Source organism: Colobus angolensis, unplaced genomic scaffold, assembly GCF_000951035.1.
Source record: "Colobus angolensis palliatus isolate OR3802 unplaced genomic scaffold, Cang.pa_1.0 Scaffold25, whole genome shotgun sequence".
NCBI classification, from domain to species: Eukaryota; Metazoa; Chordata; class Mammalia; order Primates; family Cercopithecidae; genus Colobus; species Colobus angolensis.
Genome location: NW_012115710.1, coordinates 3271842 through 3285380, shown reverse-complemented (window position 1 = coordinate 3285380; position 13539 = coordinate 3271842). Strand labels below are relative to the sequence as shown.

General features: G+C 53.9%; 1 protein-coding gene across 3 annotated transcripts in view; it reads right to left on the bottom strand.

The window, feature by feature from the left end:
* The window catches only part of SYT3 (synaptotagmin III), a 40453-nt gene that overhangs the window by 5555 nt on the left and 21359 nt on the right, over positions 1–13539 (bottom strand). The window contains exons 2-7 of one of the 3 annotated variants that reach the window (XM_011946300.1): positions 13080–13217; positions 11309–11471; positions 6315–6840; positions 3842–4229; positions 3213–3431; positions 144–264 (exon numbers count right to left, since the gene is read on the bottom strand). In XM_011946300.1, the coding sequence (XP_011801690.1) occupies positions 144–264; positions 3213–3431; positions 3842–4229; positions 6315–6840; positions 11309–11456 (1402 nt within the window). In that variant the 5' untranslated portion in view covers positions 11457–11471; positions 13080–13217. Of the gene's footprint in view, positions 1–143; positions 265–3212; positions 3432–3841; positions 4230–6314; positions 6841–11308; positions 11840–13079; positions 13362–13539 lie in introns of those variants that run through there. The other 2 variants (XM_011946299.1, XM_011946301.1) reach the window with 2 other exon arrangements.

The window sequence follows — 13539 nt, the reverse complement described above, 5'->3', positions numbered from 1 at the left end:
AGGTCCTCCTCCCTCAGACCCAGGAGTCCAGGCCGCCGGCCCCTCCTCCCTCAGACCCAGGAGTCCAGGCCCCCGGCCCCTCCTTCCTCAGACCCAGGAGTCCAGGCCCCCGGCCCCTCCTCCCTCAGACCCAGGATCCTCACCTGAGAAGCCAGTGAGGTCCATCGCTTTGAGGTTAGAGGCTTTGATGATGGTCACGGTGAGGCGCCCGGCCGTGGGGAGGTAGCAGAGTGAGAAGTTGAGCTCCCCAAGATCTGCCTTTTCCTGCAGTTGGGGAAAAGGTCAGTGATATCTTGCCTCCGCCCCTCTTCAACTCTCCCTGATTTTCTCTCCCATTGGAGCCTCCCGCTCTCCACCCTGACATCCGGGCTCAGGCTTCCCATCCACTTAACAATCTGACTCTGGGCCAAGACCCAGTAACTCCCTGGCCACAGCTGCCCATGACCGTCAAAGCCTATTTGTTCTGTAGGGAAGATTGGAAGAAGCATGAGAGAGGGGAGAGAGAGAGAAGGTGAGAGAGAAAGAAAACACAGAGAGAAACAGACTGAGACAGAAGCCAAAACACTGAGGGATGCAGCTGGAAAGATAGACCCACAGGCAAAGTTCTAAAGTCAGAGGGACAGAGGCCCAGAGGCAGACAGACAGAGACCCAGAGAGAGGGGGACAGAGACCCAGAGACAGAGAGATAGAGACCTAGAGAGAGGGAGTACAGATACCTAGAGACAGAAAGAGAGATATATATAGAGAGAGAAAGACCCAGAGAGAGACGGAGGTCCGGAGAGAGAGAGGGACAGAGACAGTGGGTGGGGGTGTATAAAGACCCAGAGACAGTGATAGGTACCTAGAATTAAAGTGGAGGGACAGAAACCAGAGAGTGAAAGAGAAACCTAGACTTAGACACCCTAGTCCCTGCACCGAAAGAGAGAGAGACAGAGACTGACTCAGACAGAGTGGGACAAAGACCGAGCAGAGACACACACACAAACCAGCCTGAGAGAGGGCAGATTCATCAACCTCCACTGAAGTTTCCAGGACCGCCCCCAACCCTGACACACAGGCTGGAGCCATGCTGGAGCTAGCTGGGAGCTTTGACCAACCCGGCCCAGCCCTGCAGCCTCCCAACTGCGCCAGCCCAGGGCCCTGGACTCCCTACTCACTCCCCTCAGGGCCTCTGTCCAGGCTGCCCCTCTGCCAGAACATTCTTCCCTCTATCTCCTCCTTGGCCTTTGAGCCTCCCCTCGTTCCACAAGCTCCCAGCTCCCCTACAGCCCTGCAGAGCTCCTCCTGTGCCTCCCCATAACCCTAGCCCCTGACACAAGGCCCAGCCACCTAGACCTGGAGCTGCCGAGGGCTGTCTGGGGTCCCCAGGCCCTGCTCCTGAAAAAACAGTGGTTGAAGAAATGAATGAAAGCTGGGTGCAGTGGCTGACGCCTGTAATCCCAGCACTTTGGGAGGCTGAGGTAGGCGGATAACTTGAGCTCAGGAGTTCAAGACCAGGCTGGCCAACATGGCAAAACCCCGTTTCTACTAAAAATACAAAAATTAGCCGGGTCTGGTGTGGTGGCGCATGCCTGTAATCCCAGCTACTTGGGAGGCTGATGCAGGAGAATCACTTGAACCCAGGAGGTGGAGGTTGCAGTGAGCTAAGATTGCACCACTGTACTCCAGCCTGGGTGACAGAGGGAGACTCTGTCTTAAAAGAGAGAGAGAGAGAGAGAGAGAGAATATACGAATCAGTGGAATGACTGAGGAAAACGTCAAGTGATGATGATGGAGAGAGAAAATGAGAAGGGTGAGCACAAGAATGAGGCCACCATGGATACAGAGAGAAGGCCCTGGCATGGGGCTGTCACGGCTGATGATTGGGAGTAGGAGCTGGTGGAACCCACAGGGCCCTGGGAACAGGGACCTTGGAACTGGGCACTTCAATCCCAAAGGCTGGGCTTGGGGGGCCAAGCAGGAAGACAGGGGGGAGCACCATGAAGAAGCCTACAGGAAGAGCTATAGGCACCCAGCCCAACTGGACATCTGTCATTGGACAGATGGGGAAACTGAGGCTCAGAGAAGGAAAGGACCTTGAGGAGATCTAGTCCTCTCCTGATATGAAGGCCACGCTCCCCACAACACACACACAGCTACCCCAGATTGGCAGAGAACTGGAATGTTGGAGAATCCACAGGTCAGATTGGAGTGGGGGCGCTGTAGAGTTGAGGAGCTGAGGTTTGTTGAGGCAGAAGAGCTCAGGACACACACACAAGAAACTAAGAGTGGGGCTGGGGAGGGATTGGAGGTACAGGGACAACGAGGTGTCAGAGGGCAGGGCTCATAAGGAATAAGGAAGGGGCCATTGCGCCCTGTAATCTGGATGCTGGGAGAATTGGGGAGTGTCTGGATATTGGGGATCCCAGGATGGCGGAGGCCTGGGGGATCAGGCTATCAGGATTTGGGCAGGGACCATGAAAAAACAGAGGGTCAGAATATGAAAGAGTTTGCATGTCAGGGGTTGGGAAAATTCAGAAGTTCAGAGATGAGAGAGGGACTGGGGCTTCTAGAAGTCCAGAACTTGCAAAGTCAGGAAGTTGGAAGATCAGAAGTCTGGGGTGAGAGGGGAGAAGTCATGGGGTTGAGGCAGGAAGGCATCCGATGGCAAAGGGGGTGGGAGGCTGGAAAATCGGATCCAGGCCTGATGCTAATATTTGGTGACGTCGAGGAGAGGAAGGGTGTCTATCGTATCATTCTCTGTTGTTTTTTGTTTTGTTTTGTTTTTGAGACAGAGTTTCACTCTTGTTGCCTAGGCTGGAGCGCAATGGCATGATCTCTGCTCACAGCAACCTCCACTTCCTGGGTTCAAGCGATTTTCCCTCCTGAGTGTCTGGGATTACAGGCATGTGCCAACACGCCTGGCTAATTTTTGTATTTTTAGTAGAGATGGGGCTTCTCCATGTTGGCCAGGCTGCTCTTGAACTCCCAACCTCAAGTGATCTACCCGCCTCAGCCTCCCAAAGTGCTGGGATTACAGGCACGAGCCATGACGCCCAGCCCATTCTCTATTCTTGCCTGTAAGTTTGCAATCTTCCCCAGTGTGATACATTTTAACAGAAAAATGCAGGGACAAGAAGTGAGGAAGTTATGAAGTCTGAAGGCAGGGGACTTGCAACCCGGGGGCGCTCAGGGCCCTGGGAAGAGGAAGGTCAGGGGAGGGGGCCACTGACCGAGCCGCCCTCCACGATGTCCCTCCAGAGCGGGCGGTCAGGGGGCTGCTCGGCCAGCTCCAGGAGGTTGTCCAGCACCACCTGGCCGATGAGGTCGTGCCGCGAGAAGCGGTCAAAGTCATAGACGCTGAAGTGCAGTTTGCGTTGGGCCAGCTCGGCCAGGGGCACCGAGAATTGAAACGTCTCATTGAAGACGGGGTTCAGGGTCTTCCTGTGCACCTGGTGGTGGTGGGTGACAGGAGACAGACACCGTGCCCATAAGCCCCTCCTCCACAGGATCCAGGAGTCCAGGACCCCAGCCCCTCCTCCGTCAGACCCAGGAGTCCAGGCCCAGCACCTCCTCCCTCAGACCCAGGAGTCCAGGCCTAGCACCTCCTCCCTCAGACCCAGGAGTCCAGGCCCAGCCCCTCCTCCCTCAAACCCAGGAGTCCAGGCCCCCAGCTGCTGCTTCCTCAGGCCCAGGAGTCCAGGACCCCAGCCCCTCCTCCCTCAGACCCAGTAGTCCAGACCCCAGCTCCTCCCTCAGGCCCAGGAGTCCAGACCCCCAGCCTCTCCTCCCTCAGACCCAGGAGTCCAGACTCCTAGCTCCCTCTCTGTGGGACCCCGGTGTCCAGCCTGCTGCTCCGGACCTTGGTCTGAAATTTTTTCTTGCGGTCAGGCAGCAGGTAGATCTTGACGTAGGGGTCTGAGAAGCCGTTGGAGTCCTTGGCAGGGAGGTCCAGGGCCTGCAGGATCCTCACCACCAGCTGGTCTGAGCCATAGAGGTACCGCAGGGCGAAGCTGATGCGGCCACAGGGTGCCCCTGTGCCTGCTTCTCCGGAGCCTGGGGCCCCCCCGCCCCGCCGGCCACCAGGGCCAGTCCCCTGGTACAGCTCGGGCTTAATCTGCCCAATGAGTTTGGCTTTTTCCTCGCCGCCAGGCAGCGGTAAGGGCAGGGCGGGTGGCCGCTCCTCACTGTTGGGGTCCGGCTGGGAGGTCAGAGTCTGCTGGGTGAGGGGTCGGGGCAGGGCTGGGTACCTGTAGGGGGTGGGGGAGACCAAGGTGAGGTCAGTGACTCTGATCTTTGCATGCAGAGACCTGAGAGATTCCTCCCTGCCTTTCCCTCCGTCCCCCAGCCAGGTGGCCACAAGTCCCCTCCTTTGCTCACTGTGTGAGCTTGAGGGAGCCACTGAGCTCTCTGAGCCTCAGTTTCCCCATTGGTATCTGGGGGCATTCCCTCCCTCCCTCCCTTTCTTCTTTCTTTCCTTCTTTCCTTCTTTTTTGAGACAGAGTTTTGCTCTTCTCGCCCAGGCTGGAGTGCAAAGGCATGATCTCGGCTCACTGCAATCTCTGCCTCCCAGGTTCAAGTAGTTCTCCTGCCTCAGCTTCCCAAGTAACTGAGAGTACAGGTGTGTGCCACCATACCTGGCTAATTTTTATATTTTTAGCAGAGACGGAGTTTCACCATGTTGGTCAGGCTGGTCTCAAACTCCTGACCTCAGATGATCCACCTGCCTCGGCCTCCCAAAGTGCTGGGATTACAGGCATGAGCCACCACACCTAGTCTCATTCTCCCCATTTCAAAGCTAGCTCCAGCCCATACCTGTGAATGCACCAGCTATCAGTAACCTCCTTTGGACCTCAAGCTGGTGACCCAGGATGCTTCTCCATGGACCCCCGACGCCCCACGTAACACAGACCTTCCTTGAACCCTCTTCTGCCCTTCTCTTAATCTCCCCAGCCGTCTCTCCTCTCTGTCCCCACTGTCCTGGTCACAGTTCAGGCCTTGTGCTCTCCTGAACTCTCAGCCTCCAGTGTCTCCCTCCAGCCCACCCCATGTGGCCCAGTGTTCCTTCTACACCCAGAGCTGACTCTGCCCCTCCCCTGCTCACAGCCCTCCCATGGCTCTTCAGTGCCCTCAGGACAAAGTCCCAGAGCCTCAGCCTGGCACTCAAAGCCCCGTGTGGTCTGGTGTCCGTAGCCACATCTCTCGAGTTTTCTTTTTTCTTTTCTTTTCTTTTTTTTTTTTTTGAGATGGAGTCTCGCTCCACCACCCAGGCTGGAGTAGAGTGTGCAATCTTGGCTCCTGGGTTCAAGAGATTCTCCTGTCTCAGCCTCCTGAGTAGCTGGGATTACAGACACATACCACCACGCCCGGCTATTATTATTTTTTGTATTTTTAGTAGAGACGGGGTTTCACTATATTGGCCAGGCTGGTGTCAAACTCCTGACCTCAAGTTATCTGGCCACCTTGGCCTCCCAAAGTGCTGGGATTACAGGCATGAGCCACCGTGCCCGGCCTGAAGTTTTCTTTTTTTCAAACTTATTCTCATGCCTTGGTGACTAAGGCATGGTGCCCTGGCTGTCCCCTTGGTGTGGGCTGTCCCCACAATGCACTATGATCTTGTTCTCCTCTTGTCTTTGCCTGGGCCGCTCCCTTCACCTGGAATGCCCAGGTCACAGCCCTGCCTCTTTGCCTGACTAACTCTCCCTCAGCCTGCGGGTCTCAGCTGAGACACCTCCACCTCCAGGAAGCTTCCAACCTTCTCCCAGCTGTGGTCCCCTGAGCTGCTTTCCTGCCTCACCAGCCCAGCTACACCAGGACAGCCAGTCTGGGGGCCGCCTCCCCTGCACTGTGAGTAACAGGAGGGCAGAGTCCGGTGTTTTCCTAACACCCCGCTCAGGCCTAGTTTATGTTAGTGCTCAATATACATTTACAGGTATATTGAGGAATAATGAATGAAGGAACTCCAGGTCCCACTACCAATCCTGGCTTAGAGTGAAAGGGGGTGAATTGCCTTGTGCCACAGGGACTTGGGGATCCAACCTCATTCTCCTCTACTTACCTGTCCTGAAGTCCTGTCCCCAGTCTCCTCCCTCTGGACCCAGGAATTCAGGCCCCCAGTCCCCTACTCCTTCAGGTCCAAGGGGTCTAGACCCCATAGCCCCAACCTCCCTCAGATTCAGGAGTCTAGGGCCCCACCTTCCTCTTTCCCTAAGATCCAAGAGTCAATACCCCGATTCCCCTCCAAATCCCGAACTCACAAGAACCATAGATGGGAAAGAGACACAGAGGAGGAGCAGAAGTTCAGAGTGGACCCCCAGCCCAGTATCCTCTCTCACCTGGTGGTGGGTGCCAGGCTTGTGACCTGCTGATGTGACTGGGCACTGGGCAAGCCCCCACCACTGGGGGGTAGCAGGAGCAACCCAGAGCCTGCTCCCCCCTCGGAGGGCAGCTCAGGGGATGTTTGGCTCGGTTTGACCCCAGCGGCCACTGCAGCTGCTGCAGCCTCTGGATACGAGTCCATGTCCAAGTAGGAGGGCTCAGGGGTGTCAGAACCCCCCAGGCTGCCTGGCTCCAGCAGCTCAGCAAAGGGTGGATGGTGGGCGGTGTGGGCATGGTGGTGTGGGCCGCCCAGCAGAGGATGGCCACCCAGGCCAGCACCCAGGTGGTGCCCGCTGCCGCCTACCAGGCCTGCCAGCCCGACACCAGGGCCTAGGTCTTTGCGCAGGGGGCCACCACCTACTGCCGAGCCTCCCTTGTCCCGCCAGGGCACCCAGCACAACTTCCAGGACACGAAGAGAGAGACACCCAGAAGGACAATGCCACAGAAAGTCACGATGACCGACAGCAGGCTCACGGAGATGTCTGGAGAGAATGAGGACAGAGGTAGGGGTCAGGATGGGGTCACAGTACCTCCTCCCTCTGCTGTCCCCGAAGAGTTAACCCTTCATATTTGCCATGCAATTGTCCATGCAATCTCAAGTGCCAGGCACTTTGCACGTATTACTTAATATATGTTCTACAACTCTACAAGGTTTAAGTATTGTATTTTTTTTTTTTTAAAGAGATGGAATCTCTGTTACTCAGGCTGGAGTGCAGTGGCATGATCATAGCTCACTGCACCCTCAAACTCCTGGGCTCAAGCAATCCTCTCACCTCAGCCTCCCAAGAGGCTGGGACTACAGGTACTTGCTATCATACCTGGCTAACTTTTAATTTTTTTTGTAGAGATGAGGTCTTGCTATGTTGCCCAGGCTGGTCTCGAACTCCTGGCCTCAAGCAATCTTCCCACCTTGGCCTCCCAAAGTGCTGTGATTACAGATGTGGCCACTGTGCCCAGCCCAGTATTTCTACATAACCATTTTAAAGATGAGGAAACTGAGACACAGAGAGATTCAGTGATTTGTTTAAAGTTTTACAAGTAACAAATGACAGATCTGAGATTTGAATCCAGCAGTCTGTCTCCAGATTTTATTCTCTTAATCACTAGACTTTGCTGCCTCTCTGTAAGAGAACACAATATGTGAGGTAGCACCAAGGTCCTGCAAAATGCTCAGAGATGGTCAAGGAAGCAGGGACCCTGCATGACACAGTTAGGCAGGTGAGGGTTTAAATCACGCTTGCTGTGTGGCCTTGGGAACGTATCTTAACCACTCTGAACCTTACACTTCCCATTTCCCAAGTAGGAAAAATCAATTCTTCTCTCTTATAGTAGTCTGAAGGAATGCAGAAGGTAAATCACATGTGGAAGATAATAACAAACATATCTTGAGGGATGATTACATACCAGATATCTCAGTACTTTATAGGGGTCAGGTTATTTAAGCCTGCCAGGCACTACATGAGGTTAGCAACATATTTATCCCTGTTTTCCACAAAAGAAAACTGAGATCAGTATACCTGTAATCACCTGCTCAAAGTTCATAGCTGGTAGGTGGTAGAGTCAGGATTTAAGCCTGGGAAGCCTGGCTTCAAAGCCCATGGTCTTCACTATGATGCTGTCACACCTCAATGCTTCCCAATAAATGGTAGTTCAAATGTGAATTTTTATTAGAATAATACATCCTGTTGCTGCCACCATGTGTGTCCAACACCATCAACACCATAAATAACACAATCTGAATGCCACATATGTGCTGATATGCCTTGCAGAGAAATCCAAGTACAGGATTGTTCTTACAACCAAAGCTTTTGGGCTTCTTCAGTAATTGGTACCAGGAGTGGGGTTTTTCAGAAATGACCTTCAAGGAATGGGAATTCGTTTTGAAATGGACTTCTGTGTGTTGGCAAAGTGAAAGGGAAAATCCCTACTCCAAACAGACAGTGGGTTATGGTGGGGAAGCAGGTAGGAAGGCCATTGCCAGCAAGGACAGCTGAGTGGAACGGCTGTGTCCAGTTACATTAGGGGACACACAGCAGGAAGGGGATGCCTTCTTGTCCTGTACTGCTCAGTGAAGCTATAGTGGTGTGTGACATTAATCCTTATGACATTATATAACTTTGAAATGACGTATCCCATTTTACATATGAGAAAACAGGCTCTGAGAGAGAGGAAGTGGCCCTGCAGGGACATATACCAGGCACTGGCAGAACTCTGGGTTTCCTTCTCCTCTCCCTCTTAGGGTGCTTTATTTATTTATGTATTTATTTTATTTTTTTGGAGGCAGAGTCTTGCTCTGTCATCCAGGCTGGAGTGCAATGGTGTGATCTCGGTTCACGGCAGCCTCCACCTCCCAAGTTCAAGCACTTCTTGTGCCTCAGCCTCCTGAGTAGCTGGGACAACAGGTGGGCACCACCGCGCCTGGCTAATTTTTGTATTTTTGGAATAGACGGGGTTTTGTTATGTTGGCCAGGCTGGTCTCGAACTCCTGGCCTCAGGTCTATCCACCTCAGCTTCCCAAAGTACTGGGATTACAGGCATGCACCACCATGCCTGGCCAGACTGCTCCTTTTTTTTTTTGAGACAGAGTCTCGCTGTGTCACGCAGGCTGGAGTACAGTGGTGTGATCTCGGCTCACTGCAAGCTCCGCCCCCTGGGTTCATGCCATTCTCCTCCCTCAGCCTCCCGAGTAGCTGGGACTAAGGTGCCCACCACCATGCCCGGCTAATTTTTTGTTTTTGTGTTTTTAGTAGAGATGGGGTTTCACCCGTGTTAGCCAGGATGGTCTCAATCTCCTGACTTCGTGATCCACCCACCTCAGCCTCCCAAAGTGCTGAGATTACAGGTGTGAGCCACCGCACCTGGCCCAGAGTGCTCCTTTTTAAGTGACCAACACTCACTGAGCATTCTGGGAGGCCTGTTAGAAACCAGAGGCAAGGACTTTACGAGCCTCCTGAACACAGGGTGAGTTGAGAAAACAGGGTCATTATGGAGAAAAATTAAACAGATGCTTTCCCCTACTGCCAGCCTGATTCAAACCCTGTTCAACTGAGAACATGGATCCCACACACCCTGACAGGTTCGCCATTCCTGTCTGCACAGACTGGGGAGCTGTTTGGGCGTGGAGAGGTGGTGTAGTTGTGCAGTAGAAGATTCACCTTGTCCAGAGAAAGGTTTGGCCCTTGATCAGCTCCTGGGAGGGAACCTCTAAGCCCAGGGAATGTCCTGCCTGATTAGAGTGTCTTTGTTTACCTGGAGCCTTGGATCATGCGGCATAGTCTATGCTAACACTGTGATGCATGCTGGAGGCCTCCGGCTCAACCTCTGGAGGAGCTGGAGACTGAAGTCAGCCACACCAGCAATCAGCCATGTATATGGGACTGGCCCCCAATAAAAACCTTGCACACCAAGGCCCAGGTGAGTTTCCCTGGTTTGTAATAGATTGTGCATGCTGTCACACGTCATTGCAGGGAAAATTAAGCACTGTCCATGTCACTCCACTGCGAGAGGATGACTGGAAGCTCACACCTGCTCTGTCCTGGATTCTGCCCTGGGTGCCTCTTCCCTTTACTGACTTCAGTCTGTATCGTTTCCCTGTAATAAATCATAACCATGAGTATAACAGTTTCCGGCCAGGCACAGTGGCTTATGCCTGTAATCCCAGCACTTTGGGAGGCTGAGGCAGGTGGATTACTTGAGGTCAGGAGTTCGAGACCAGCCTGGCCAACATGATGAAACCCTGTCTCTACTAAAAATACAAAAAAAAATTAGCTGGGTGTGGTGGAAGGCACCTGTAATCCCAGCTACTCGGGAGGCTGAGGCAGAAGAATCACTTGAATCTGGGAGGCGGAGGGTGCAGTGAGCCGAGATCCCACCATTACACTCCAGCCTGGGCAACAAGAGTGAAACTCTATCTCAAAAACAAACAAACGGACAAACAAAAACAGTTTCCTGAGTTCTGTGAGTCAATGATTCTAGCAAATCATTGAAGCTGACGGTGGTCATGAGGCCCCCCAAACCACAGTGCTGTACCAGACGACACGGGATTCAATTCTGCCTCTGCCACCATCGAGCCTCTGGGCAAGTGACTGCTGCTCTCTCTCTCCCTTATCCCTCATGACTGTCACCTGGACATCCTGCACGTGAGGAGCCAGGCCCTGCCCTGGGGCTCAGCAGGTGCAACCGTGGTTGTAATCACTCAGCACATGCTCCCTCTCGTCAGCGTTTCCTCATCCGGGCAACGGCACTCATAATGTTCCCTCGTTCCCAGAACCCTGCTGCTTTCTAGCTGTGTGACCTTGGACAGGTCATTTCACCCTTCTCAGCCTCAGTTTCCTCTGTTGAAAATGGGGATTATATGTTCCACAAAGGGTCACTGTGAGTAATCATTGAGATGTGCAAAGGGCCTCACGTGCTGCCTAGACCACAGTGGGTGCCCAGTAAGCGAATCCCAGCATTGAGTGAATGACCACTGCGTGCCCAGCATTGTTCTAAGTGCTTCCTGGGTGTTGCATCATTTAAGCCTTTCATCTGCTCGATGAAGCATCCCTTTTATTATCCCCATTTTCCAGATGAGGAGACTGAGGCCCAGAAGTAGAGTCACTTACCTACAGCCATGCAGTTATTAAGAAAGTAAGGGAGATGGAACTTGAACCCAAACAAGTCAGTCTGACTCAAGAGCCTGAGATTTACACAAGATGCACAGAGATATCTGAAGGGGGCATTTGGTGGTGGTAGTCAGAGGGAGGCCCACAGGGTAAAACTCAAAAAGTGGACCACACAGCTCCTTCTTCTTGGATCAGAGATTTGGGAGAGGGGCAGCAGCAGGCAGGATGGGGGCAAGACTCTGCGAGGGACTGACCCCGCAAGTGATGGAAAGCTGAGCAGTTCTGCTCCGAGTCGCCTGGTCATAGTGCAGGCAGGGGGTTGGCCAAGACAGGCAGGGGTGCTGACCTGCATCTGGACCCCGGGGATAGCCTCGGATTCGGTCGCTGAACTCCTGGCACCTGTTGTTGGTGTCAGCATCTCGGACCAGCTCACAGAGGTCTGAGACCAGGACGAGTGCCCGCCGGCAGAGGTCATCCTCGTAGTCTCCTGACATGGTGGCCGTCTGGTCCTATGCGTGGGAGGGATGGGGCAAGGGTGCAGATGGGAAACAGAATGGGAGAGCAGGGTGGGCAGGTGTGGAGATAAGGGTGGAAGGAGACACCGAGCAAAGGAAGGATGGGCAAAGGGGACAGAGATTGGGGGCAGATGGATTAAGGATGGAGATTTGAGGAAGAAGGACAAGGTGACAGGTATTAGAAAGGGATGGACAAGGAAAAGGAATTAGGAGTGGACAGACAAGAGGGCAGACATTAGGGATGGAGATAGTAACAGGGACTGGGTAAGTCAAGGGGACAGAGATGGGCGTGAATGGAGTAGAGGACAGAGAATAGGGACAAATGAACAAGGAGGAAGAGACGGAGAAGGGCAGTGAAGGGACTAAGAATGAGAATGCACAAATAAAGGGATGGACAGATGAGGAAACAAAGATTAGGGCTGCACAGATGAAGGAACAGGAGTTAGGGATGAGCAGACAAGGTGCCAGCCATTCATCATTCATTCATTCAACAAACATCCCTCCAGCACCAACTGCACCCTACGTGCTGTGCTGGTTGCTGCGAATCCAGCAGAGAACAAGGTCCTGGAGTTCCCTGACCTCCTGGTGTCACAATCCAACGAGAGGAGACATAGAGTAAACAAGCAAACAAAAACACATACACAAACCTGTCATTCTCAGACTGACTGTGAGAAGCATTCCACAGGACACGGCCGGAGGATGTGTCACAAAGGAACTCGGAGGGGGACGGTCAGGGAGGGCTCTCCCAGACTTGAAGGATGACATGGAGCCAGCCACAGGCGGGGGACAGTGGCGCCGGGGTGGGGAGAAGCTTTCAGAGAAAGGCATTTTAGACGGCAGGAACAGGATGAGCAGGGACTTAGGGTAGGAAAGCACTTGGAGGGTCCAGGGACCAAGGAGGCCAGAGTGGGGTAGATGCAGGGAGGGCCGGGAGAGAAGGATGGATGCCGGTAGAGAGATAGGAGGTGAATAGGTACGGTGGGAGCTGGGGGTGGAAAGGTGGAGATGCAGAGATGGGGACCAAGTTGAGGGAGGGAGAGATACAGGGAGGGGAGACAGAGATAATGGGAAGGGCAGACTGAGGCTCCGAAGAGAGGAAGAGGTGAACAGGCAGGCAGAAGGAAAGTCAAGGATTGAGACTTGGGATGGACAGTGACAAGGAATGAACTGAGGTGTAATTAATTCACAGGGGCTCGAGAGACAAGGGGACAAGAGACAGTGAAGAGGGGCAGGCAGGAGTGTGGGCAGAAATATCTTTGAAAGAGAAACGGTCGAATGGGAGCATGGATGGGTGCGGAAATAAAGGACAGTAGATGAAGGCTAGAGATCACAGACAGACAAAAGGAGAGAGGCGGGCTGGGCAGGCAGACATGGGTTCATAAGGGAAGGTTCAATGAGCACATCAATGAGAGGAGGCTAGGAAGGAGAGGTGGATGTGAGGAGAGGGGGAATTAGTGACATATGGCTCGGAGCCAGGCATCAAGATGGGTTGAAGGGGATGCAGGGGAATTAAGAACAGACAGACCAGGGCTCACAGATGGACAGGTGTCGTGGGGGTGCTGCAGAAGGCCAGGACTCTAAGACAGGCATGGTCACACTCACCTGCGCTTATCTCTGCCGTGTCCTGGGTGGCAGCCGAGGCGGCGGCGGGCGGCAGCCCATGGGGGTTGTAGGGCGGACAAGGGACTGTGGACACGTTCCCACGCGCCGGGTAATGAGAGGGGAAGTCTGATCTGGGGGCTGAGGCCAAGAGAAAAAGCTCAGCTTAAGAGTCACATCTTGTCCTGCTCGAGCCAGCTGCCCTACCCCAGGCGACCCACTGGGCGCCGGGCCACCCCCTCCCACCTCAGGGCCCCCAGCTCCCGTTAAGGGCTTAGAGACTACAATTCCCGGCACGCCTCGCGCTCGCGCTGCTGCGGCTTCATAGACCCGGCGCTGCAGGAGCTGCTGGGAGTTGAAGTCCTTAATGCCTCTCCCGGCTGCAGAGAGGATGGGATTTTTTTTTTTTTTTTAAGGTTGTGGGGGGGTTAAGATGTTGGGGTCCCAAGACGCTCAGGGGAGG